This window comes from Anabas testudineus, chromosome 10 (genome assembly GCF_900324465.2).
Source record: "Anabas testudineus chromosome 10, fAnaTes1.2, whole genome shotgun sequence".
NCBI lineage: Eukaryota > Metazoa > Chordata > Actinopteri > Anabantiformes > Anabantidae > Anabas > Anabas testudineus.
This window is the reverse complement of record NC_046619.1, coordinates 5692755-5720178: the sequence shown is the minus strand read 5'-3', so window position 1 is coordinate 5720178 and position 27424 is coordinate 5692755. Positions and strand designations below refer to the sequence as shown.

General features: G+C 42.2%; 1 protein-coding gene across 2 annotated transcripts; it reads left to right on the top strand.

Moving 5' to 3' along the window:
- The first annotated feature begins 666 nt into the window (after positions 1-666).
- On the top strand, positions 667-27157 carry gpc4 (glypican 4). 2 transcript variants are annotated; one of them, XM_026357854.1, is made up of 10 exons: positions 667-944; positions 1251-1426; positions 18150-18308; positions 23018-23415; positions 23650-23815; positions 24718-24848; positions 24942-25088; positions 25227-25351; positions 25459-25634; positions 25746-27157. In XM_026357854.1, exons 2-10 carry the CDS (start codon positions 1273-1275, stop codon positions 25967-25969), a joined length of 1680 nt encoding a protein of 559 aa, XP_026213639.1. In that variant the 5' UTR covers positions 667-944; positions 1251-1272; the 3' UTR covers positions 25970-27157. The 2 variants fall into 2 exon arrangements, with proteins under 2 accessions (XP_026213639.1, XP_026213637.1); XM_026357852.1 differs by having other exon boundaries at positions 667-1426.
- The last annotated feature ends 267 nt before the right edge of the window (positions 27158-27424 follow it).

The following is a 27424-nucleotide window of genomic DNA, read 5'->3' as shown; positions in this document are numbered from 1 at the left end:
TGCGTGACAGGCAGCTGCATATTAAAAACAGTACTGCCCTGTTGCTTACGGAGCACAGCTTGACATGTATTTGTGTAAGGAACAGGCCTGTAATTTTGACTCCATAGTTACTGTAACACTAGACAGGTTTTAATCCCTGGGTTTTAAACAAACTAAGATGTATTGGATTAGAAAAGCTGAACAGAAACAACAGAAATATGTCTTCTGTGACATGTGGTGTCTAGTTATGTAAATTGCTGTCATGCAATAAAAGCATTTGAAAAACTGTGTTTGAAATAAATAATCTTGCAACGCGAAGACTCAACATTTACAAGAATGCGATTTTCCCACCGTGGACGACATTCAGTTACAAAAGCAAGTGGTTTTCTAGCGCGGGGGCTTAGGGTCCCACGGGTCTCCAACATACTTGATCTTCATTAGCCCAATGATTTCACTTCATTACGTAGAATAATATATACGGTGCAGGACAGTGGGAGAGACATGAGCTTTAATCTGAGTAAACAGATAAGAAACTCAGGTCAAACAGAGGTGCTTCTTTTCTTTCTGTCATGTGGTCTAATAAGAAGTCTTGTTATGCCACAGTGTAGCTCCACCCTTGGTTCCAGTCCTGATTTTCTAGACCGGTTTCCAGTCGAGACATTTAGAGAGAGCGGTCCAGGGTTTGAAGTCCCGGCTCCGCGCTCCACCCCTGGTGTTCCTGCTTTCCAGGTCTTTTGTCCCCGGAACTTGCGCTCGCTCCTGGGTGTCCAGCAGGGTTTTCTGCTCGCATCTGGATCCCAGGACCACTAGCGTACTCCTCGGTGTCCTGTCCTACACAAACCACGGCCTCCTTACGCTTGGAAAAGAAAGAAAGGAAGAAAGAAAGGAGAACATCACGGTCCCGGTGACCTGCTGCCGTGCGCTCTCCCCCGTGGTTCCTACTTTTCGTCGAAGCACAGATTTTAGTGAGTGAGGGGGGGGGAGAAAAAGTTTTTACGTGTTTTAACCAGTAGTTTTGTCGCCTCTTCGTGCGTTTTTTCTGTTGAGCCTGGGACTCGACATTTATGTTGCATATCCGAGCTTGTAACCCGACGTCGTTTGGCCGGTGTTCGACGCTTATTTCGGGGAACGATCTGCTGAGGAGTCGGCGCGTCTCCATGAGGAAACTCCGCGCGGCGGTGGCCCAAACTTTATCCTAGCTCGCACCACACCTGTGTGGTGTTTATTCTCACTTCTTGCGCTGTAGACCATTATTTTTTTCTTCTTCTTAGTGTTATTTGAAGTGACACCACCATGAAGACGCCGCTGCTGTGCGTGCTGTGCTCGCTGGCTGTGTTGTCTGTGTCGAGCACCGCGGAGCAGAAGTTGAAAAACTGCAACGAAGTTCGTGCAGCCTACAGCTCCAAAGGATTCAATGTTAACGATGTCCCCAACAAAGGAGTCAACGGTGAGTTTTACATTTTGCTTTCAGGCCAGTTTCCAATCTCAATCACTGTAGTCCACAGCAGAGGTTCCCAAAGTGGGGGTCGGGGCCCCCTCTGTGGGTCTGGGATGAGTGTCCCGGGAGTCCTGAGGCTAATGATAACTTTTAAGCTAGCAAAGTTAGCATAAAGTAAGTGAAAGAGGTAAAATGAGGTGTTTGTTGTCACATTGTTAACTCTAAACTTATAATGGAGCCATACATAACAGTCAAAAGTGACTTTAAACTTACTTTTCTAAATGGTTTAATTGAAACAATCTCATTAATTGTAGCTAATTTAGGGGTCACTGATGTGGAGAAACACTGGAACACCCACAACACGCTGCTAATCTGTCACTTTGGCTAAATATCCATTTACTTAAAGTCTCAATGGAAACATTGTTAATCAGACATATATGATGCTTTTACATGTGTGAAAAGTTACAGCACAGTGTTGTTTGAAGGAAGTAGCACTGAAACATTTGGGGATCATTTCTTCAGGCAATTGTGTTCCTGGCAACGCTTCACTGCTCCACAGGGTAAATATAGTCTTCATTTAGGAAATACTTGTAGGTAATTCATAACAATAAAGACGTATAATCAACACACCAGCTCCGGTCTCCACTGAAAGAAGCCGTGTCTGTGTTTATTCCCAGGCTTCCTTAGTAGAGACTCCTGTGGCTGTGAAGTGCAGGCAGCCTGCAGTGACTGGTAAACATTTCTGTGCATTGTGAACAAGGCTTATGTTTTTGTTCCCCTCTGTGTTAGTTTGGTTTTGTGGTTTTTAACATTTTCTGTTTAAGCACACGTTGCTGGGCAGCATGTAATGCACCAGTGGACGCTGCTTGGTAATAATTAGGAACTGCTATGTTATCAGTCAGACGGAGGTGAGAAAGCAAATCAACTTAGCTAATCATGAGTTAAACCCAAGTAATGGAAACTCATGCAGGGGGGCCTTTACAGTGACCGCTTGAGGGGAACAGAGGACGGGGGTTGGGGTTTGAAATTCCACTGTGCCCTGCATACTTTAAATCCCTCCCTTCTCTCATTTCCTTTTCATTTTTATGGTGGTTAAAAACAAATATGCGCACATATTCAAACCCCTAAATTCAGTCCGGTTTAATTGGCAGTTTTTGCAGAGGCTTAAGCATGACGCTCTTGTCCAAATTTAAGATGTCGTAGAGGAAGTAGGTCATTCAAGCATGGCTGCTGTCATGTTATCTTGATTTCCCCAGTGGTAACTTAACTAAAGTAAAAAGTATTATTTCACCTGACAAAAGTGACCAATTTGTGTACTGATGACCTTTATGAGTTTACTTTAAGTATTCAGGTGAGTTGGCAATAATTGTCAAATAAGCTAAAAACTTCCTGCATTGCCATTAGTCTATGGACTTGTTTTTAGCTGTAGGTCTTTGTGATGCTAAATGTCATTGAGAGTACCCCGACATGTCTGCATTGGTAAGATTTAATTGTGTTGCATCTCTGGGGTTTGAAAGAAGGAACTGAATGAAGGCAGTTTAATTATGCAGATATGTGTGCTATACACGTGCCTTTTTCTTACAATAGATTCCTAGTGTATGTCTGGGCCTTAGGCAGGGCTGACTTCAATGAACAGCTCTTTGTCACTGATAGAGACTGAGATAATTGATCCATAGAAAGCAGCAAGGTTTACTGTCATTAAAGAATGGTATGGGCCTCTAGAAAGCAAAAGAAGGTATAAAAGCCCTGAACTCTTTAAATGTTTAATGTTGCTGAGGAGAAAGAGATCCAAATGTTCAGTTTGGTTGAGCTTAAGTCATGTTTGTCAGTTTGTACTTGGTGATGGGTCAAACTCCAAAGATTTATTCGGTCCTATTCATAACAAAGTTTAAGCTAAACTGCAAGTGAACAATGATTATACCTTTGATCCCCTGTGTATTACCGTTTTAGTTTCAGTTGCTAACAATTAAGGAAATGGTTCAGCAGAAAAGGATGTTCTAACATATGCAGAGTCTATAATGGGCAACAAATAATGCAAATGTCTCAATGGAATAATTTAGTTCCTCATACTGTCTAAAATAAGGCACCATTTTTATTCCAACTGTTGCTCTTCTAGTTAGGTATGAGATGACTGTGGCAAAGAAGATTGAAAAATGATACAGTATGTTTGCCAGTAGTCTCAGAAGTAGTTTTTGAAATGTTTACTTCCTTTGATAAAGAACTTATAAATCAGATTGGGGAAATATGACTTGTCTTGGAAACACAGGATTCAAAACTTGCCTTTTTTAACCACAGACATCTTGTGTTATTGTTGGCAGTATGGAGATAAGAATGTTTGTTACTAGTCAAATTACTGAAAGGCTCAGCTGAAGCCAGACTTGAGATTCAATAAAGATGTTTTAATGCAGTAAAACTGAAATGGAAACCCTGGTTGCTTAAGCATAAAGAGAATAAAGTGATACAGAGGAAGAGCAGGCTCAGTTGGCAAATTCCTTGTTGTTCCCATGGCATCAATCTTTTACCACTCACGTGGAAGCAGTTCAAGACCTTGTTTCCAAGTTTCTCGTCTGCTCGATGATGATTTGTTTAGGGTCTGTGGTTGAATACTTCCATTAAATGGGAAATAAATTAAACTCACTGTCACAGCTGTGACAGCTAAATAATATCAGTAATCATACAGAATCTAATTGGTGGTTTTAGTGTCTGAAGCTATCTGCTAATTGTAAATGATGTTTGTTTTTTGTCAACAGTTACATTTTATACTGTGATAAATGTTAAACGTTCTTATCTGCTCAGTGTTTCTGCTCACTTGCAACAACCCTGTCTGAGAGCAGAGCAATTAAAAGTGACCAGATTGGAAAAGACTACATGGTAAAGTAAAATCTGTTTTGGTTTACTCTGGCAGTCAGGCTTGATGTCATGCTTCAGGTATGGGACAATGGCAGAGATCAAAGAGGAGAAGGTCGTTTTCCCTCCCTTCAGTACGAGGAACATCCCCTGCTCATAATCAGTTCAGTGCATAATAACTGAAACTCAAAGCGCGCATGACCTCAGCATGTTGGCCTCTCTGTACGCCTGAGACACTCAGAAGTTCTCACATTGTGAGGGCTCCCTGCTCCTTAGCCAGTGGCTGCGTGCCCTGCATCATTAAGCTCTGGGAAATAACAGGTTGTGTTATTGCAGTGACATTCAGCAGATAAGATAAGAGCAGGAAACTGGGGCACACACAGTCTGCAGGAGCTTTTATAGCTCAAATACCAATATTTGACTGGCTCTGCTTTGTAGAAGTGGGGCCCAGTATTTTACCGCCTGTAATGATTAACTAATAAACCACTAGCCAGGTGTCATACATTTTTCTCAAGGTCGATGTGATAAACCCAAACGGCCCTTTTTATTTAATGTGAAACCTTTTGCAAGTTTTATTATTAAAAATCACTTTAGTGTTGCATTTTGTAATGAAGGTTAATTTCCAGCAATTTCAAAAATTGTTATAGAAAATACTAATGAAAAGACCCAAGGTAGTTAGCATAAGTTGACTTTATAACCAGTGTATCAGAAAAAAATGCTATATTGTTATTGTGTAGTTGTTAATCAAAACTTTTAACATGGAAATAGTTCATTTTAGTTGATTTTACCGTGATGTGGTTTTTGGTAAACCCAGAAACCTTTTAGGATTTTCCTCAAAGAGGGTTAAGTTTATTCAGGATGTTGAGGTATGTCATTATAAGCCATATTTAATAAGGAAATATTTCTAGGAAGCACTTTATGAATAGAAAATGGTCAAAGAAATGTTGAATATATTGTTATTTCAGAAGGTGACATTTCATCATGTTTTGTCAAGCAGTTGCATCTAGTGTTGCACTTGTATTGTACATGCTGTAGATCCCCAACTGCTCTGAATGTACGCAGAATAATTTGACATTTTGAAACTCTTTTCAAACTACAATTTGACTTTCAGGCCTTGAATTTAGTGTTGAAGTGTAAGCTATATTTTTTCAAAAGACACAACAAAGTTAGATGGTCTCCACACATGAAAGATGAACAGATTTTGAATGAATGAAGGAGAATCAAACAAGTTCAGGTGTCACTCGAGAAACTATTTTATTCCCACTCATTGGTGCAGTTACAATAAAAACTGAATTCACTGATGCTAGTTTGGTTGATACAAGAAATAATAATACAGCATCAACTCTACAGTCATCTCAAATTATTGCAGTAGTGGCAAACTGTGTTCAGTTAGTTTTAGGAAGATAAGCTAAGCTAGTATTGGCTTTACCAGCCTAAAATACTTTTATAATTTCATACTAATCTGAATTGTCATAGAAAAAAGTGCAAAGTTCTATTTCTTCAAAAATAAATTAGACTGAAAAAAAAAAAACCCATAAGAATTGCTGTATGGATGGTTTTAGTTTGAACAAGATCTTCCTAGCACAGCACAATTTTGGCCTAGCAGAAACAAGATGAATAAGCACACAGGCATTAATATCAGTGATTCATTCAAAAAGAAAATGTAGAAAATATGTGTGATTGGGATTAAATAAACACCCCACATTAATGCCAAAGCCTTCACAGTAATCTCTGATAACATTCCTGAGCTATGGGATAGACCTTTGCAGCTTCAGAGTTTGAAACCGCTTCTTTTCACTTGCCTTATGTGCCTTTTTTAAAACCAGGTGTTCTAATGAAAATGAAGTTTTGCCTGTGTCTTGACATGCCAATAGAGCTGAACACAATCTCCGACCTCAGCTTTTTTTTGACTGCATCAGGATGCAGAATGTAAGAGCAGGGCTCATGAGCTCCTCATTCATTTTAAGGAGTTGATTTGTACATTTGTTTGTTTTTTTGTGACAGTGATAACTTGATGGTTCTTGTTGCTCTCTGCCAGGACACTTGGGTTTTCAATAGTTCAGGTGTCATGAGCTTGGAGTCTTGTGAACGTCCTGTGAGCCTGACTGTGACTTGTGGCATCCAAAAAGGGTCAAAGCAGGGAGAAAGGGCAGCTACATGTTCTTGGCAGCTCTGTGGTATCTCGCCATTCTTATCAGCTTCCTGCGATCATAGTGTGGCAGCTCTGCGATTAGGTCTCTTGTGGCGTCTCGTTCTGCTCTACCAGCTGCCTTATCGCTGGTCCAAAACAAATCAGTTTATTAGGCTTTACTGAAAAGTGCCTGTTTTAGTTGCTTAGATCCTCATACTCACTTAATATGCTCTGAGGGTAGCATCAGTTTGCTGCGTGTGCATGTGTGTCAACTGTGCACCCATAATTCCACCTCTGCATCCTTTGCTTTGGCCCTATCACCCCCCAAATGGCCAAGTGAGCGACAGATCAGTGGGGGGTGGATGCTGTGTGTGGGAACAATTGAACATCCCCTTTTAGGCTGGCCTGCCCCCCACCCCCCACCACATTCCACAACGGACCACCAAGACCCGCACACAGGGAGCCGAGGAGCTGGGAACACATTGCAACAAAGAGAGCGCTGGAGGGACTGACTGAGGCATGCACCAAAAGAGAGGGGGCATTTGACTGACAGGAAAGAGGGCTTGAATATAATAATAGTGAATATCCAGCAGAAGTGGTGGGCCAGGCAGAAGCCAGGGAGCAACTGTTTGTGTGTGACACAGGCTTGGGGAATCTGGGGAGGTAACTAGATGCATGCATGCACTGTGACTCATCCTCGCTCAGTCATACAGGCTTGTACATACTGCTTGCTCCTCTTGGTAACCCCTGTGAGCACATGTGTCTATCTAACACAATGCAAGGTTCCATCACAGACTTTAACCAAACAGCCTCGTAGCACGATATTGGCTAAAGTGGCCACAGTTAAACTTGACTTTATTTGTAATTGGGGGGATTTGTGTGGGTCCTTCTCTGACACAAACTGTGAGAAATCATGATCTGACTTTGTGGTTTTCCATATTTTGGTTTGAGAGGAGCGACCCCCTGAAACTCCTTGTTAACACTTCCTATTTGCACTTGTTAAAGTCGACCATATATTTTTTTTCCCCCTTCCACTGCCCAGACTGACATGTCGGTTAATTTCACCGTCCCTCTGCTCACACAGTAGCTCCTCTGGGAGTTTGTTTCATTCCTAGTCTTTACTCTGTTCCCCGTCTCTGTCAGTGGTGGTTTACTGGTCTGGTATTTTCCTGTCGTTCTCCATTCAGCGTCCTGTTGTCTGTTGTTTAACTTCTTGTTAGACTTTTTACCTTAAAAGCCTCTACACTTTGCAACAACCAAAACTAAACTAATCCTAATATTGGTTTGATATTGGCTCTGGATATTAGAGGGGCATCAATAACCACCAGTGTATGAGAACAATGTAACTGCAAATATGCAAAAAAACATGAAATATTTAAAAAGTGATTCTTGATGTGAGGTGAGGTGCCTTGGCCTATGAAACCAATAAGCACAGTAGTTGAGTAATGTAGGTCTCAGATGTAGTTAATGATTTTTGGCCTATATGGGCCTATTATCAGTGAAACAGTGACTTCTTAGCCACTCCCATGCTTCTTGTGCATAGGCATCTACCACCTCACCCCCTCACCTGCTCCTCTGGCTGCTGAAGTCCATTGTGCACTTGATGCTTGGTGGTGTCATTTTTTTGTCCCTCTGATATTTGAGCCACCATGCGTCTTCTTTGTGTTGATGACTATGGTGCTGGTGTCACTCAACCAGCTGCAAGAAGTGTGGCAAAGGGCTGCAGCCTGTGATCCCAAACTACTTGGGGTGGAGTGTGAACCCCCCCGCCACCGCTTGCCTAACACTACAAGGATCCACTCACTCACTGAAGTCATCTCACTGTGTAGCTGCCAGTGGAGGAGTGTGGTTATGATGTAGGTGTAACTCAACCAATGCTAATTGATTTCCTATGAAGCCGCAGCAGGTTTGATGTCTGTGCTGATAGTCATGATCATCATAAGGATTTGTGTGACTCGCCAGAGGCCCGTGTGGTTAGGGAGAGCAGTGAGGGAGCCAAGCCAGGGACTTGCCTGGGTGTTTGGGCTGAAACCCTAGTGCTGGATGTAGGCCAGACAGGCTGTAATCCCTGCTAATTACTCCCAAGGCCTACATCAAGACTCCCACTGATGAGGCAGTCACTTGCACTTAGCTCACTTTTCCAAACTGCAGTTAGCGTAATAGGTTTCCTAATATTTACCTAATCCCTCTGTGTGCTGCTCGCTCTTGGATTTATTTTCATATAAATTATATTGTTTGAGATCAAAACCCCAGGTTTTTCTTTCTTTCTTCTCACAAGTCCTTTCTTCTGTCAAACAAAAAAGCAATAGGCGGGTCTTTGGCTGCTTCACATAGCTCTGTGAATTTGACTGACAAGTTGATGCCATGTGTTAAAAACAGGTCATCAAAACTCAAATTTAAAACATGGAGAAAGCAGTTGTAGACGCTGTGCTGGCTGACGGCCGATGAGCGAGGGAGGGGAAAAAAAATCACACATGAAAGGATGAAATACTTTGTTAAATGATGGCTCCAAAGCTGCAAATCATTTGGTCAGTTGTTTTGAGGGTGGTTTTTTACTGGCTGTGGGAATGCAAGTCAACACGCCAGGGTTTTCAAATGTACATCATTAGGAATAGCAACCAGCTTTGATTTATTGACACATTCAGTACATATCATCAGGAATGGACTGAGCCATCCATGACAGAGTCCCATTAAACCATTGTACCGTTAGGTTTAGACTTACTAGTCTCTTTGACAGTCAGTGATGAGTGGTTCTTTTCCCACCGCCTCTGCTGGTGTCCAGTTTCGTAAGGCCCAACAGGTATATCAGAATCTTTGTTGCCCTTTTGTAGCTTTGAGCTTTCAGAAACCTGATCTTGTACCTGACCTCATTCTGCCTGGGGGTCTTTGCTGGGCCCCGTCCTACCTCAACATCTGGTGGACTTCAGCTGCTTTTGGATGTCTGTTATAAACATTGTCAAAGAGCTCCCTGTCCTTAGGAGGGGTTCGCCGGATTTTACTGGCAACGAAGAAATGTATTGTTTGTGTGTTAAGTCTTAAAAGCTCTTATATGTTTCAACAAAGTTGGATTTTTAAAATTCTTGTTATATGGAATCAAGGGAGGGATGTGATTTGTTATGTGTATCTTGTAAATGACCAGGCCACAAAGTCCCGTTAGATAAGCCACACATGAGCATGGCTTTTGAGTTAAATCAAATCTTAAAGAGAATCTGTTTGCAAGCTTAACAGTAGTCCATTTCTCTAACAGCACAACAATGTTTGTGCAGGCTGCCATGGTAAATCACTTGGTCTTAAGTAAAGAGTGTTTTTCATCTACTCTTTTAAAGTCTGTTTTCATTCGTGTGCCATGAGTCAGGGGAAAGATGGAGGGCTGGTGTAGAAGGACAAGTCAGGAAGGTCTTTTGTGCCTTTTTTTCCCTTCTCTTCGCTTCCCTTGTGATAATCACGCTATGCTGTAACTTGTCCTCTCTGTTTGTCTGCAAAACCTCTGCCTGTCTCTGCAAATCTTAAACATAACACAGTCTTGCTGTCTTCCATTCACATTTTCTTGCTCGCACATACACACACACAAGATGGTACTAAACTGCTGTAGTAAAAGCAGTAGATCAAACACTGCAACTCTGCGGCTCATCAAAAGGCACATAAGCTGAAAGAAAGATGTGGAAAGGGTGAAAGATTAGTCTAGTTGTTAGTGAATCATTGCCTCCAACTCCCTATAGATAGTGCAGTTAAGAAAAGACTCCCAGCAGAAGGTTTCCCGATTTACTTTCACTACAACACTCAACGTTAAAAACCACTGAATTTTGCACTGATCTGAACTGCAGTAAAGCCAATAAGCAGTGGTTGCTTTATTTACCAGAAGGAAGTTGAACAAGTTGCAGAAAGATTGTGTGGAGCATGGTATGAAAATGGCCCAGATTCAATCCCATCCTGAAACAAACCACTTCTGTTTGAAGTATGAATTCCTCATAACTTTGTTAACATGAATCACGGCATCCATCTCTCTCATAGTTGAGACAGAACTTGCACAAGTGTTGCACTTTTCTTTTTTATGACTTTTTTTTTTTTCATTTTTGCTGCTATGTTTGTGGATTTGTTGACCTCTGCCAGACCTCAGTGCTCACTTGGCCCAAATGTTTGCTGTCAAGTAAGAAAACCATGTTGTAGGTGCCCATTGTCCTCTGTAATGTAATGAAAGTAGATTAACGTGTCTTGATGAATGACTTTTGGTTTTCACAGTATGACCTGAACCTCTCCACTCTGCTATCAGGAAACTTAATGGAAAACATTTTACTCCACATACACAATCTGTCATCAGGAACTATATTTACCTTTAACAACTGTTTAAAAGTCAAAGTCAGATACAGTCCTTCAGTTTTGTTTTGTTTTTCAATATTAGAAATTGTTATATAAATTGTGTAGCAGGTGAACTTGGAGAACAACAGCAGTGGTTGGTGTTTGGCATCTGACTTCTTAAATGTACTTAGAGAAGTGCAGTAGTGAGGCGAAACCCTGACAAAGCAGTGACCTGGGAAGTGGTGTAAGCAGGGAGCTTTTAGTGGGGAGTCAAAGCCGTAGATGCAGGGCCGGGACGGGAGAGGGAAACAGACAGAGCGAGAGGCCGGGGCAATGTTGTGGAATCTCCCCAGGGGCTTCTGGGTAAATGTTCATGGATGGCAGCGTTTTGGAATGTTCACCAATGGAGAGTTTTAATAGGCCTGAGGCTCCGACTGGTTTAGTAATCAGAAATGGGCTCTGTGCAGATTTATAGATCCCAGTGTGAGTTTTGTTTTTTAGAAGGTTTTAGCACAGACAAACCTTTTAATGCCACACTTTTTGACTGTGAATGACAAGTAGTCTGTGTAAAGTTTTTCTTCTGTGACAGTGAAATACATCTCTATAAAGAGCAGAAGATGGAGACTGTAATGAGTTGTGCTCTGCCTTGTGCTGTGCAACAGACTTTCCTTTCTGAATCATCTATGCCATGTGACAAGCAAATTTTGGCAGTTTGGTGTTTTGTCAGCTGGGTTGTGGAAGAGATTGTAATTGCTGATTTATTTAAGGAAACATCATTTTACACCGACATTATCCAAAGCCCTGTGGCTGAGTGCATAGCTGAAAATATTCACTCTAGAGAGATTGCTCCACTAAACCAAAACTTCCTGCCTCGTAAATGGTTGGTGAGCATTGTTCAAAGTAGAGTAAATCTCTCATGTCACAAGTGGTGTAAGTGTTTCCCAAGCTCATCACTAGTGGGAGGCTTCCTCACAGTAGTAGATGCTGTTATTTAAGGATGCTACTGATGCTCCGTGTGATCTGCATTTTGCATTGACTTTTACTCATCTGCTTGATGCTGTATCATGGGTTAAATCAATGTTAGTGGTGTGACTCATCATGTGAGGGATTGCTGCTCTAAAGTCAGTTGACCACATGCAGAGTGACAAACTACTAAAGCTACATCATATATACTGCGTGCTATAGTTTGAGGCAAAGTCAGACTCATCCTAGTGTCGCCTCATTATAAAATAAGTCTTAGGTTAAATTGAACATAATTAGAATTTTACATACTTTACTAGTACAAAAACTGCAGTTTAGAAAGTAGTAGTAGTAGCACATGTAGATAAATACAAAGGTGATATAATTTGCACAATAACAAACAGATGCAGCAGTGATGATAATAATAAAGGATGTAAATGTACAAGATGTCCAGTTGAATATCACATCTGGTGTCATTTTGAAGCTGTTTATCTGTGGAAACACTGGAACTGTTGTTCCTCAAGATTTTAATGTTCTCCTTGACACCTGTAAAGTCCCTTTTAACATTGCTTATTATTATATAACTAATTTATACTCCTTTTCAGTTCAGCTACCATACTTAAATACACTGAGCAGCAGTCAAGTGAACTACATAACATTTGAACAAAGTATTGGACCAGGTTTGACATTGCTACTCACCATTTTGCTAAAACACTTTCACAGAGTTTGAGGCCTCCTTTCCCAGAACAGTTCGGTGTCTTTTGGACTTACATTTTGCATCAAGAGCTGATAATCATTATTGTTTTGGCCCAAGCTTTAAACTTGCTATTACTCTATGTCTGTAAGCGGCTAAAGTGTAGAAACAGAGTTGGTGGAAGTATCGCCCTGATTATCTCCATATGAATAGGCAATAATGGTTTCCGCTTACAGAAAATTGTTGCTAAACATTTTCCTTCTCTGTAGTGAGTTTGCTGAGTGCTCAGCTAGTGGATGGATATTAGATAAATGTAATGCAGGCAGGGGCGTATTTATCTCTACTTTTGAATATGACATTGTTTTTTTTGTTTTTTTCCAGCCTGCTGTGATTTGAAAGTCTTAACAGATATTTGACTCCTCTTCACAGTGACATTTTCATTTATTTTTTTGTTTTTGTTTTTTTGCCAAAACATTAAGTGCTATTTTGTTTCTAACTAAGAAAAGTCAACAGTTAATCGTTAGTAGTACTATTTCTCTGTACTGATGACAGTCATCTGGGATGTGGCTGGTTTGAGTCTTTTTATAAAAGAAAAAAAAATCTGGATGGGGAAAGTGAACAAGGCGCACATTCCCCCTCCCTGTGCTACCACTGGCAAGATGCCCTTGAGCAAGAGTCTGCGGTTGTACCAAGCAGCCACTTGACGTGAATGTGTGGATGTTTGTAACCTTCTCTCTCTCTCTCTGCAGCTACTCCTCCTGTAAATAGGGCTGAGCCAGTTTGCCTATTCAAATGTTTTCTGGTAAAACACGTAGGAGGAAAATATCATGGTGATTTATACATTTCTAATTGTACTGTGAAATTATGTTGTGTATATTAGGACACTAGAAGTTAACTGTGTGCACATTGAGTTTTTTATGACACTAGTCTGATATTAAGCAGGAGATTCCACTGCATAAATACCGATCCTTTAAATTTATTCCCTGGTTGTGAAAAGATGTGGGTTTAATTTCAGAATGACACTGCTGACATTTCAACAAAACAACGGCAAAGTTATTACTGAAAGCTGCCAAAAGCATTTTTAGGCTGTTGCTTTTAAATCTTTAAAAAAATTCATCTCTTTTGTGAAATTGATTTTCCCGTGAGTAAGAGTGAGTAAGAAAGTGAAGAAACTACAGGGTCTTACAGAAAGAGAAAAGAGAGGTGTGATGTCACAACATGCTGTTGCAGGAAAGAATTCAAGAAGGGAACAACTTAGAAAAAAACTATTTCTGTGATAAATATATATTTTTGAATGAAATATGCAGCGTTCTGCCATCTTTTCATCTTTCCTTTCAGTCGTGGCTTCACAACATGCCACTTTAACATTAAGCCTGTTTGAAACTGCTGACAGATTATTACGTCTCTTACTGATGTCATGCTTATGGGTAAAACCTCACACCTTGAATAAAGGCAACACCCTCATAGAGACTATAGGTTCAGCTCACGTGATTGGGCATGACAGGATGTGCAGCAGAACAGAGACACTTAGCCAACAAATGGCACCGTGGCCCCCTGAGATAATTACACACTAGACAGAAGTGAGGAGCAAGAGGAGAATGTTATGGCTGCAGGGTGTGTAAATTTACAACAGCATGTGCGAGGAAAGCTCAGTGGACTGACAGCACTCTCCTTTACCTATTGCAGCAGGAAACTCAATACTGTATGCCAATTAATGGTCAATCATTTGTGTTTAGGTCACATGTGTCGTTTCACATTCTTCATGCTACTGAGAATGTTTGGAGCTTTGTTTTATGTGCTGCACATTCAAAGATCAATCAGAACGACCTGGAAAATGTTCACACGTTACATTTCCCCAAAATACACAGTGTGAAATTACCTTCATTCCACTGGGATTTGATTAATGCTTACATAAACTATGAGCCGCATACAGTCTGTCATTTAATTCTTTACAAATGTTGATGCCTGTGTGAAAGTTTGGAGGTTTGCTTCAGTTGCAGACCACCAGGCTCCAATTAATGACAGACGTCAAGTGAATGGTTTGTGACATACGGTACCCCACGGCCTCCTTCATGGCTCTCTTAGCAGTTTTAGAGATGTCCTGAGTTCAGGAAGATACAGAAATAATCTCAGAGGGACTTTAAGGTCTTCAAAATGGAGTATATGACTGTTAAGGTTCTCCATTTATATTTTGTGCCTGTGTCTGTGACTTTTACGGCCCTTAATTGCCTGTATGTGTGGAGTATTTTTTGAATGCCTTGTTGCTGGTGTTATTATTGGAGTGTTTGGTGTTTGGGGGGGGGTGTTACTGTGTGTGGTAGATGTGCTGGCTGCTGGGCAGGGGGAGTCAGAGGACAGGACCTCTCTCAGAGGAGTGGCTGTTAACCCCTGACCTCGCTGGTTAAGCCTGCAGGGTGGCGGTGGTTGAGGCGGAGGTAAGGGGCACCTAGGGGTCCGTCTGGTTCAGGGGCACATGATGGCAGGCAGAGGGGGCAGTGAGGTGTCTAATCTGGTTTTTGTCTGCGGTGCATTTTTACCTCCCCCACCATCCCCCACAGTCCTTCCTCTGAGAACCGAGTTTGAGAGGCAGGACAATGTCAAAGGGAAGTGACTTATTTTATGAGCCTTTAAAGGGGATGGTGGTCTCCCCACAAAGGGAAGACCGGGAAGCAGCAGGAGCTGATGAATGCCATGACACAGTCACATGTTTGTTTACAAGGTTCTGCTCCCTTGTTTTGACCACCATAAATGGCAGTTTCCCTCTTCTGAGTGACACTTGAACAATGTTCTGTCTCTGTGTCTTATTACAGCTTAAAGTAGTGGGGAAGCTGGAGGGGCAAGAGGCCTCTAAAAGGAGCTCTATAAGGCAACTGAGATCCAGCTCACCCATCACACAAAGACTATTCATGCCAGTGATGTCTAAGACATGACTGATGCATCCACTGCATCAGTTTTTGTAAAACAGTGAGGCTGAAACATGTCATGCAAAGTCCAGTATGATGTTGATTTTTATAGGATCTAACTGTTCTGCTCGACTGTTCACTCTCTTGTGTTCCAACAGTGCCATTTCTCTCCCAGCAGTTTGAGAAATTGGCTGCCAAAATGTTTTCACAAAGTATGCATTAGCTAAGAATCTTCAGTTTTCAGAGAGTTAATCCTTAGAGCTAACAATGTGACATTTGTGCAGACATTCCTGTGAAATATTGACCATCTCACTTTTATTTGTGTACTTTGGTAACTAGGGCTATTTTCCACGTGGATATAGCCCTTTTGATGGTGTGCCTGTGCTGTGGGCAAGCAGGGGCCCTGCTGAAGGAGAGACTAGATGGCTGTTTCACCTAAAAGTCCTTGTACCGCCAATGACGCTGTTACAAAGAGCCATGTGTTGAGCAGTGATGTGATGTGTGAATATGTTTAGGTAGGGACTGCCAACTGTGCCTGGGTATGTGAGAGTGTGAGTATGTGTATGTGCAATTGTGTATAAGAGGGGGTCGGTGGGGGCAGTGGGAGAGAGTTGGAGGGAGCGAGATGAGTTTGGGGAGAGGGCTGCGAGAGAAGGAGCGACTTGAGGATTATTTGGACTTGATCCCAGACAGAGGGGTCCAGTTTATGGCGCCAGGGTGCATCCCTCCCTCTGGTGCCCTGTTTAGATGATTGTATTACTATGAGTCACTTCTGGCCTTGCAGTTTAATTTTTCTCAACATTATAGCTTCTACCGTATTTCAGACATGCCGGGAACCGCTGGAGCTGAGAACTGTTGTCTGTGTTGTTGGTTGTTTGATTAGCTTAATATTTCCATCAGGAGGCTCTTTAAGCTGTAGGAAACTTGATCTAGAAATATGTTTCTTCTTTATCTATGTAGCGTTATACATGTACAAATAGAAATTGATGTGTGGTGTCTATTAAATTTACAAATAGAATAACAACTATCTTAAGATGTCACAGCACCACTTTAAACACAGTGAGCAAACAAAAACAGGAAAAATCCCATAATGCACTACACAAACCCTGCAACAACCTTAAACTAATGTACTGCAATGTTTGACTATAACAGAGTAGAGAGTATGTTAGTACTGTAAAAGAATCAAGCAGGACCCATTGGTCTTTGCCAAATCAGTATAAAAGTTTAAACGTGCTTTTGTTGTCACTTGGAGTAAGTTGCTCAAATTTATAGTATAGTTTTATCAAAAGAATTAACTTCACATCATAGAAGCTGTAAAAACCTTGTTACCACCTGTTTAGTATGATTTAGCTATATTTCTTTAAATAAAATACTGGAGCATTACTTACACAAAAAACATGTATACACTGCACTTAAGAGATTGGATTCCGCGTCATCACCTTAGGTTAAACTAGTGATAGATGTTTAGTTTGTTTTTCAATAGATGCAGAAAAACGTTGCAGGTAAAACTGAAGTACCAATCTATGTGACAACTGAGCCCCGCAAGTAGCAGTAACCTGTGCAGGCCTCGAGTCAGTGAGCATGAGCTGGTGGGGAAAACTAAACAGGCTGTTGGTGCCTGGATGCAGTGAAAGGATCCCTGTGTTCTCCCAAATTCCAACAACCACATTTAAAACAAAACATTATTGCAGCTGCGTCTTTGCATTCGTCCTCTCCCGACCCTGCTTTTAATTGGAGGTTGAACTCACTTTTGAGAACGTTGACAGTCGCTTTTCTTTTTTTTTTTTTTTTTTTTATCAAAGACTGTATTTAGGATTTGAATAATGGTTCTGATTAGAGAACAGAGTGAGAGCACAGAGTTTTTCAGGTTTTTGGCTCAGTTTACAACCATGTCCATGCTTATGCAGATCAGCCTGAAAACCTTTTAAACGACTACCTCCTACATTTGTCTAATGGCTTTGCTATTCCAAAGCAGAAAAACACTTCACATCTCGGTCCTGTTTGGCACTTGATGCCTGCAGCTTTACACTGTTTCCAGCAACTGCCTAATGCCATTTCCTAAGTGTTTGTTTACAGCGTAAGCTTTAAAAAGAGAGCATCAACAATTCAAAACCAGGTCATGTGACAGTTTTTAAAAATGCTCCTCCCAATTCACATTACAACAGACACAAGCACGGTGCCTTAGTGTATGCAATTCATATTGGAGGATGTTTTTTGTGAAATGCTGTCTGCGTGCATGTACATGGCTGCAGTCACACTTCCACACTTCTTACCTGTAAAGTGGGTGAAGAGCTAATCCTCTCCTCTTAAGGTCTGAGTTTTGGAAGGACAGAGCACTCAGAGAAAGCTACAGCACTGAACTATCAATCAGGACGGGGGAGTGCCAGTTTAAGAGCAAGGCTCTATAAAGTGGTCGGCTAAAGACTGCTCTGAGCTGAGTGTTGCAATTAATCCACTTAAGTGCAGTTAAAGGGGTTTTCACAGCCAATGTGCCTTTGATTTGGTGAGAGGTGAGTTTGTTACTGAACAGTTTGAAGAAACTGAAAAAATGTATCAGAGTTTGATAGGCATGTGGATTACAAGCAATTAAAATATGCACTAAAATTGTTGTTGCCTTAACTTCTTGTATCCCACACACATTACAAAGCCACTTTGAAGGTGCACTGACACTGAGGGCTTCAAAGTCATTAAATATACTTTAAACTTTCTTTTCCGTTTAATAAGAAACAACCCAAGCACAGCAGGTTTGTATTCTTAATCTTTGAAACTGGTCTTTTTTTTAAATTTTTATTTAGTTAATGTAACTTTTGTAGGATGTATTGGTTTTTGTCATGTGATCCACGATTATGGGATTTGTGTAGCAGATGGTGCTCTAATATGCATTCTCCTGTTGTCTTCCAGGAGCCCCCCTGAAAGTGTGTCCGCAGGGTTTCTCCTGCTGCACAGTGGAGATGGAGGAGAAGCTGAGCCAGCAGAGCCACTCGGACATGAATGCTCCCGTCTCCAAGCTTAGCACCAACCTACAAACCATCTTCAGACAGAAGCACGAAAACTTTGACAGTAAGCAAACACACTTATCTAAACACACACATGCACGCCAGGCACTTTTCAGACTGAATTGTGCTGCTGGCCACAGTGCCCCCTCCCCAGCACCACTTGTGTTGCATGTTTTTTGACAGACGCTCCCACCTGCCAGTGCACTGCCCAAATCGGAGACAGTCGGTCTGTTTTTGTTGGCCTGTCCACCTGTCTCTCAGCGTCTCAGCCCCCTGCCTTATCGTCCCCTGCAACTCGCTTCCCTCCTCTCCAGAGAGACATGCACGCTTCCAGACAGACCACACACATCTTGAGATTTTGTCTTCTCTGCACTTCCTGTTCCTCTGTGTGTGTATGTGTGTGTATGAGAGCACATGTGTGTATGCCTGTAAATATTGGGATCCGGTTTCTCTTGATGAGGGTGGGAGTGCATGGGAACATGCAGCAGTGCTGAGTCACCAAGGAAGCGGGGCAGCTTTGAATACCCTCAGCCACCCAACCGTGCCACCACTGAAGCTCTACCGAGAAGCTTGAAATGATAGAGAGGATGAGGACTTTTCTGCAGCAGATTAACTTAAAAAGAAATATAGCCTGGAATTTAGCTTGTTAAGGGCGGTTATGTGCGTATGTGTGCACACATACGTGCCTGTGCATATGCGGGTCAGAGACCTTCAAATCTTATGTGTCTGTGAAAGGCAGTGAGGGATAGTCAGTAACAGGGAGCATGTGTATTGCAGCCAGATGTGAACAGGAATGTGACGTGTCGGAATGTAGTGGCTGCTCGAGCCGTCCCGCCCCTCTTTTTCTCCTCTCTTGCTGCCCTTTGTCCCCATCTCATGCCTCACTCTACCAAAAACCCCTCTATTTGCCCATGAAATCCTTCTTTCTCCTTTACACAACTAAACTGTTGCTTTCTGTGACATGGTTTTAAACCAGCAACTAACTGACAACTCTTCTCATTTGCTTGTTGGATAAAATGCCCATCCTCTTTTTAAATGTCTTTTGTCGGACCAACAGTGTCAAACCAAAAGAGATTTAGTTTATTGCCCAAGAACACGAAAACCAAAAATAATAATGTTTAAGAAGTCAAAACCACTGATTGTTGACATTTTTGCATGTTACTAAAGCAAAAAATACTGCAATACAGAAGCTCTACATTGTTTAACATAAAACTGTTTAAACATTATTAAAAAACAAAAAGTATTTGTCAGGCTACTTTAAAGACTTAAAGCCTACCTTCATTCACCTAGGAAATTTGAAATATTACACTATTTTCTAATTTAGTTAAAAGACTAAATTAAATATCTCCTCACTGTGCTCATTACATCTGTCAGTTTGGGTCCTTTTTTTTTTTTTTGGAGAACTCTTATTACTAATGTAATAAGAAAGAGAAATGTTGAATAAAGGTGAAAATTTTCCTAGCTGAACTGTAGTTGGTCTACTGGGCCTCCAGGTGTTGAGATATTTATGATCTACAGATTTTGTGATTGGTGTCTTCCTGTACAGTAGTTAAACATCTAAGAGAAACCGTGATACTAGAAAGCAGTTCTCAGTCTTTGATTTTGAGCAATGGATCCACAATTGAAACTTTCCGCTGATGTTTTACATAAGTAAAACTAGGATTTTCTTTTGACTTATTGTCAAAGTGTTTTTAAGAATGTGTATATATATTTTTAAATTTTGTAACTGGTAGCATGCTTTCCCTCAAAGATGTAATTGAAATATTAACACTATCATTACTACAGACAAAGCCCAAAGAACTATAAGGTTATCTACATGCACAGGAGTCCTAAAACCTACAATGAAACTCTTTTCCGATCTTCATTTACCTTCGTCTTCTGTTGTGCCCCCTCCTCATCACTATAGGCTGGTTGCCGCTGTCACTGAACTGTTAGATGTGGGATCTCTTTACAAATGTCTGCTGTGCTCTCTTCCACCTGGGACATTAGAGTGTCTCTCATACTCATGTTACTGTCCTATTGTGTTTTGGTTGTCATGTCAAGACATCCAGAAGGAGGCACTTCCTGTCAGTAAAACTGCCACAGGAAGTCAGTAGTTCAGTATCAGTAGTACTACTGAAGACAACGGTCACTGTGACATCAGCTGACTGTTCCTGAGGAGTGGGGCATGTGGAGAAACACAGCTGCAACTGTACATTAAGGCAGATGCAACAACACGCACTCACACACTAACAAACTCAGGAAGTGGTATATGTGATTAGGCCGGCTCTCATCATGTGCCTGGAGCTAGGAGTCATGGCCAATTAAGACCAGAGCCAAAAATAGTTCTCCTCTCTCTGTCTCCTCTCACTGTGTGTTTGTCCTGGCCTCAGCCTCTCTGTCCTGTTGCAGTGACCCTGTCCAGCAGAGCAAGCCTATGTCTGGGATTTAAGCACTTGGATTAAGGCCCCTCGCATCCAGACCCACACTCACGCATACAATGAGAGACATCCACCCGAAGCCCTGGAGTCCAACAGCAGGAGGGACAAAAATCCTATCCCATAAGAAAAGGGAGAAGCGCAGGGGCTAATTGGCACAAATAGGATGCAATTATAGCCTGGGCTGGAATTGGGAGGAGCAGAGTTTATAGGGACATGGGGGGGTGCAGGGGAGGGGGGGGAGCTCTTTAGAGGAGGAAGTGGGAGGGAGGAGTGGGAGGAGATCGGTCAGCTCCTCTGTTCCTGTGATGGATTGGGTCTAAGATCATTGCTCATAATGTAGACCTTCTCTGCAACATGTGGAAATGGTGGCAGGGTGGGGGCAGGAGAAAGGAAAAGATGGATCCTCACAGAGGAAGAAGTCGTCGTTTCCCCTTTACACTCTCTCCTGTATAACCTTTCACCCAGATTCTCTCAGATCATTGGCTGAGTGACTGGCACATTTTTTAATGAAAACGTCCTGAGGGAGGGTTTGGCTCCTGGGCCTATTGGCAGGCGTCTGTGCAGCATAAACTGTTTTTAATGATAGTGCAAGATGCCTGTGTAACGTTGCTCATACTTCAGAGCCTCAGGTCAGGGCCAAAAAGCCCCCCTGCTGCCACTGCGCTCACACACCCTTTACAGACCGCTGTCTTTTTAACCAGTGGGTTTGTCCGAACTGATTACAGGGCTTATCTGTTTAGTATAAAGGCATTACTGCTCTAATAAACTGTAGAAAGGAAATAGAGAGGTTTGAGTTTATCCTCCTGCTTGGTGCTTATTCCTCCTCCACCTCCTCCGTCTCCTTTCACTGACTTTAAACTTGTGTCTACTATGACATTCCTGGGGTAGGGGTGGACCTTTTGTTTTAATCTCTGTCAATGGAGCGTGGAACTTGGTGCCCTCAACCCTGGCTTTGTGTGTGTGTGTGTGTGTGTGTTGGAGAGGAATGGGGGGGTGTGAGGGATAATGCTGGGGAGGTAGGTGGGGGGACTGCAGTGTTTCCGGTATCCTTGGCAACACAGTGGGGATTTTGAGTTAAAAAAGTTCCCAACTTAACCCACCTCAAGCCGCCCTCACCCCTCCCCTACCTCATTTTTTCTTTTTAGTGTGTCAGTCTGAAGTGGAAGTGACAGTGCTACTTGGGGTCTGTATGTGTACTGATGGCAGGGTAGCGTTCAGTGACTCCCCCTGTGAGAGCATGGGAACTTTACATTTCAAAGCCAAGCAGAGGGCACCCAGAGAAAGTGCAGTGGGAGAGAAGTTTTGTGCACATGGGCAGTGAGGGGGAGGGATGGAGAGCAGCTAAAAAACAAAGATGAGTGAGTGCGTATGTGCGTGCTTGCAAGACTGAAGGTGAAGCATTTTTCAGAGACTGAGGAATTCTCATTTTGTTCAGATTAAGAAAGTTGGGGTCGAGGAGGGGGTGTCTGTGGGAGAGTGGGACTGGATTATTGGGGGGTGGGAGAAAGCAACGAGGGGGGTGATGGACATTCCTCAGGATGAAGTAGGTCATTGTTCCCCGTCTCTGGTGAAGAGAGCTCTCTGAAGAAACTGATGAAGTGAAAGCAGCAGAGGGAGGGAGATGCAGGGCTGGATGGGGGGGATACAGGTCCATATACGGGAGGGGAGGGGGCTGGCATTATTCAGTAATCCTGTTGAAAATGCCTCTGAAGGACAGTCGAAAAGAAGCCAGGAGAAAGGAAAGCGAATGGAATGTGACAACAGAAAAATGCCATTGATGGTGGTCAGTTTGAAGCAGCTTGATGTGGAGAGACGTCTCTGCTGAATGGCCAGTCTAGAGACGAGGACAGAGATACTCCAACTCCACCTCCCACCCTCCTCACTTCACCCTTCATCTTCTCACCCCCAACTGCTGCCCCTTGCTATAACCCATTTGTGTTGCCTTTCATAGGATTTTATGCTTAAGCTGTTTTTGTTGGGATTCTCAAAGTGTCAGGACATGGACACAGGTGAAGTGGAATAACTGTCTTATTTTGGATGATGGCAGTAGCTCAGAAAGAAAAGGTGTGAGTGGAAGTTACTGTGGCCATGCTGGAACACCCCTAATCAATATGTTTGTGTGCTGCCTGATGTTTTTGTAATGAGATAACCCCAAAACAAGTATTCTGTATTTAAAACGTATAATCAGGTAGTTATATGAAGATGGATAGAATCAGCTCTTAATCTCAGCATTACGTTATCCATCAAACAAATGCTTCACACTGACACTGAAATGTTAACAATGTACAATTGTTTGTTCTGGCTCTTTGGCAGCCTCAGCATTTAGTCATCACCCTCTTCTTTTTTTCCTCAGGGTTTTTCCGTGAGCTCTTGAAAAATGCAGAACAATCTCTACACAACATGTTTGTGCGAACATACGGGATGATGTATGTGCAGAACGCAGAGCTCTTCAAGAACTTCTTCGAGGCCCTGACTCGATACTACGTGTCTGGCAGCTCTGCAGTCAACCTGGACTCCATGCTGTCTGACTTCTGGGTCGACCTGCTGGAGAGGATGTTCCGGCTCGTCAACGTACAGTACGAATTCAGCGACTCCTACATGGAGTGCGTCAGCCGGCACACCGACCAGCTGCAGCCCTTCGGGGATGTGCCTCGCAAACTTCGCATCCAGCTCACGCGGGCCTTCATTGCTGCACGTACCTTTGTGCGGGGCCTTGCGCTCATGCCAGAGGTGGTCAATAAAGTTTCTACGGTAAGTCAGAGAAGTACGTTAGGCTTTTTGCTCAACTATAGGACAACTTTGACAGTTGTGGCATGACATGTTTTTCCAGTTAGTGATTAATTGATGATACGTCTTTGTGGAGTTGGCTTATAAACTAAATGCTCAGGCTTTTTCAGAGCTAAGTTATGAGTCTGTGCTGTAGGATGAGTGTTTTTGATGTGGTACAATAATAACAGTGTGCTAACTGCCCCCTGCCTCCTCCAGGTCAGTGCGTCTCCCAGCTGTGTGCGAGCAGTTATGAAGATGATGTACTGTCCCTACTGCTCGGGCCAAGTGGCCCTCAAACCCTGCCAGAATTACTGTCTGAATGTGATGCGTGGGTGTTTGGCCAACCAGGCCGACTTGGACACGGAATGGAACAACTTCCTCGGTAAGGGATTGTGATGTGGACAAGGACACCTTCTGTAGCCTGTATTAAACAAACCTGACTGTGAATGTTTTCTGCTATAACCATAATGGCTTAAACTGTTTTATTTGGCAACAGAGTATATTTATACAACTCTGCGCCTCTGTGTTCTTATACAAGTTGCCACTGCACTGCTCATATTTCACCAAAGATCATTAAAGTTTTATGTAATCTTGCTAAATCTAATCCCATCTTATCTAAACATGCATCCTCCTTACCGATGTGGGCATGAAACCAATGTGATGTAACAGAGTTAGTGGCATGATGAAGCTGGTTTTTTTTTTTTTGTTTTTTGTTTTTTTTGTCACAGGGTTGATTTTAACTTGACAAGAACATGTTTAACTGTGTTTATTGTTTAAAAAATCATGTACAAACATGTTCTTTAGTGTTTTGTGTAAATAAAAAGGAGAGAGGGAGACACTGCACAACTTGTACATGTTGTAGCCCACAGAATGAATGCAGTTCAAGTGTTGTGTAAACACAGATCCAGATGGGTTTCATTGCGTTCAGGGTGGTGCACATATCCAGTGTTCCTTTCTGCATGCTTTATATTTATTCTACATGACTTTTGTGCTTCTATACCTCCATTACATCTATCTACTCATGCTGTCTGGGATCGTTTTCCTGCCTCTTCGCTCTGCAGCAGCTGTGTGGTCATAGTTTTAGGTCTCTGTTTCACTGCTTAGCATGTGCTTCCCTCTAGTGGCAGTCTTTTGTTCCTATCTCAAGATCTTTTGTCAGTTTTATTCCACAGATGAACCTTTAGTCCATAAGGCTGCTTTGGGGAAAAGGAAAAATTATTCCTTTTCTATATATATCTTTTTGTTTTATTTTTACATTTTATGTTCTCCTCTTCTGCTTTTCAGAGGCCATGCTCAGTCTAGTTGAGAGGCTTGAAGGTCCTTTTAATTTCGAGTCTGTCATGGATCCCATTGATGTGAAGATCTCAGAGGCCATCATGAACATGCAGGAGAACAGCATGCAAGTGTCACAGAAAGTCAGTATTACTTTACAGTACTTTTCAAGAAAGAAAAGAGACTAGAAGAGTTAGTTCCACTTAACTGACTTCATTGTTGCTTCACTCTGACAGGTTTTCCAGGGTTGTGGGCAGCCACAACCAAGCATGGCCTTCCGCTCCAAACGTTCCGTCAAAGAAACGGGCTTCACGGGGCGTTTCCGCCCCTACAGTCCTGATGCTAGGCCCACTACTGCTGCTGGGACCAGCTTAGATCGATTGGTAAGGTCTAAGAAAATATTTAGACCACAGCAGCCATGGAATAAGACATTTTTTGGTACAATGACTTAGAGCACAGACTACTCTTTTAAAGTGCTCTGTTTGATCTGGTATTTGTGTGTTTCTTCGGCCCCCACATAGACAAATGATGTGAAGAAGAAGTTGAAACATGCAAAAAAGTTCTGGTCCACGTTGCCAGAGACTGTGTGTGCAGGTGAAAGGATTGCACCTGGGGACGAGTGCTGGAATGGAACTGCAAAAAGCAGGTAAAATATGGTAATATTTAAAAAATCTTTATAAATCTGTTCAAAATCTACATGTTATTAAGATGTATCACATGGTAAACGACACCTCTAATTGACTCTTGCTCTAGGTATGAGTCTGTTGTCATTGGCAATGGCCTGGCCAATCAGGTTTCAAATCCTGATGTGGATGTGGACATAACAAAGCCAGACGTCGTGATTCGCAGTCAGATTGCAGTTTTGAAAGAAATGACACTCCGACTCAAAGCTGCGCACAGTGGCAATGACATCTCTGTTGGTGATGATGGTAAGGACAGTTAAAGTTTCTAAGTATGTGCTTTATGGCATACTGTACTAGCACTAGACCCTCTGACTCGTGTGTGTGTGTGTGTGTGTGTGTGTGCGCGTGTTTTTCCAGATGACAGTGAAGATGGCAGTGGCGGAGAGGAGAGCGGCAGCGGTTGTGACTCTCCATCTTGTAACACAGACCGGGACATCTACTTCTCTACTCCACCGAACCCTGGCAAACCCCGGCTTAATCAAGTGGTGCATGGAAATTCTGCTGGCGTTGCCACAAAGGGAAGCATGGCGCTGGCGCTCTGCGGGCTGGTCTTGGCCCTGCTTGCTTCCGACTTGAGATAAAACTGGCTTGGCAGCAAGAGGAAAAGAACGACCATGAATGACGGAGCAATGGGAATAACTGTCAGAGAGACTTTGAAAAGACTGCCTTCAGGACCTTGGACTGTCAGCTACTGGGGGGAAGACTCTTCATAATATTACAATAACTTCACTTTTAAATATTTGTTTGTATGTTTTAAGGTCATCAGTGTACAGCAATATGATTTTCCTCCCAAGAACTCCTTTTCCACTTTTCTCCCCCAGATAAACCTTAGTCCATAAGGCTGCTTTTGAGCTTCACAGAGGTTCTGTTTGCAGCATTACAGATTATTATATAATTGTCTTATCTTGGCAATTTAATCTTATAATTCATGTGTGTGCCTTCCTAAATGCCATCTAGTAACTAAATTGTAAACAAGATGTTTTGGTTGAACGTTGAGTGCCTGTGGTGGGACATATCTTCATATTTCCAATGATGTTTCATTACTGAGAGATCAACAGGTCATGTTGTCGTGAATGTTCATAATCATTTTGCACATTATGAATGTGCATACTGTGAATGTTTGTGTGTCTGCATTTACATATTTTCATACATTAGCCAGTCAGAAATTATGAAGCTAGCTGTTGATCTCTACTAAGGAATAGTTTGAGCTCCACTCACTTTACTTTGGAGAGATGTTGCAGAGCCAGCTCATGTCTCAGAAAGATGGTGAGAGAAGCTACAGCACAAGTATTGACGTTTAACCCAAAGATGGAGTGGAATAGTGTGTAGGGCGCACTGCAAGCCTAAACATGCATATTGTATATGTGCTATAAGCATTATCACAACCTAACTATCAATTTCCTCATTAATTTCTAATTTAATTTCCTCATCCTAAACACTTCAATAGTGCGGTCATACCTCATGCATGCTCTCAATGTCAATGCAATCTAGTCATGTTGAGTTGAAAGTGTTTGAAAGAGCTAAGATATGTGGCTGGCATCCTGGTGAAAGGTAACTGGTGTGGAAGGAGAAGGACTCCCTTGGCATTACCCCTGAAGAAGGCAAAGCTGACAAGTCCTGAAAGCCCCTTTTTGGTACTGTAAGCTCAGTTCACAGAGGATCCGACTCTGTACAGTCTTACTGTTTGAAAAGAATCGTGGTGACGTGTAAGTTCAGAGAGTTTCACATCAAACTAGAGGAGAGAAACAAAAGACAGTGCTTTGATCAAATTGAATCAAGAAAAGATTATTTTAATACAGGATTTTATGTTGAAGAGGTGTTTGTTTTTTTTTTTTTAGCTATTTTTGGTATGAAGATATATATATTGGGTACTACAGTGGATTTTACTGCTAGTTTTAGCTGGTGGAGGAGGACAGTGTGTACAGAACATGGGGCACTTTTGGTCAGTGTGCACAGATCTGGGGGCTGTTTTTGTTTTTTTGCCTACATCCTCTGTCCCCACAATACACACTTGTACCTCTTAAATGGCCTATGTC

Bases quoted from the DNA above. Each gene is read 5' to 3' on its own strand.
- gpc4 (XM_026357854.1), top strand. From the start codon at position 1,273: ATGAAGACGCCGCTGCTGTGCGTGCTGTGCTCGCTGGCTGTGTTGTCT. The intron at 24,849-24,941 runs GTCAGTATTACT...TCACTCTGACAG, and splicing joins GCATGCAAGTGTCACAGAAA to GTTTTCCAGGGTTGTGGGCA. The intron at 25,352-25,458 runs GTAAAATATGGT...CTCTTGCTCTAG, and splicing joins AATGGAACTGCAAAAAGCAG to GTATGAGTCTGTTGTCATTG.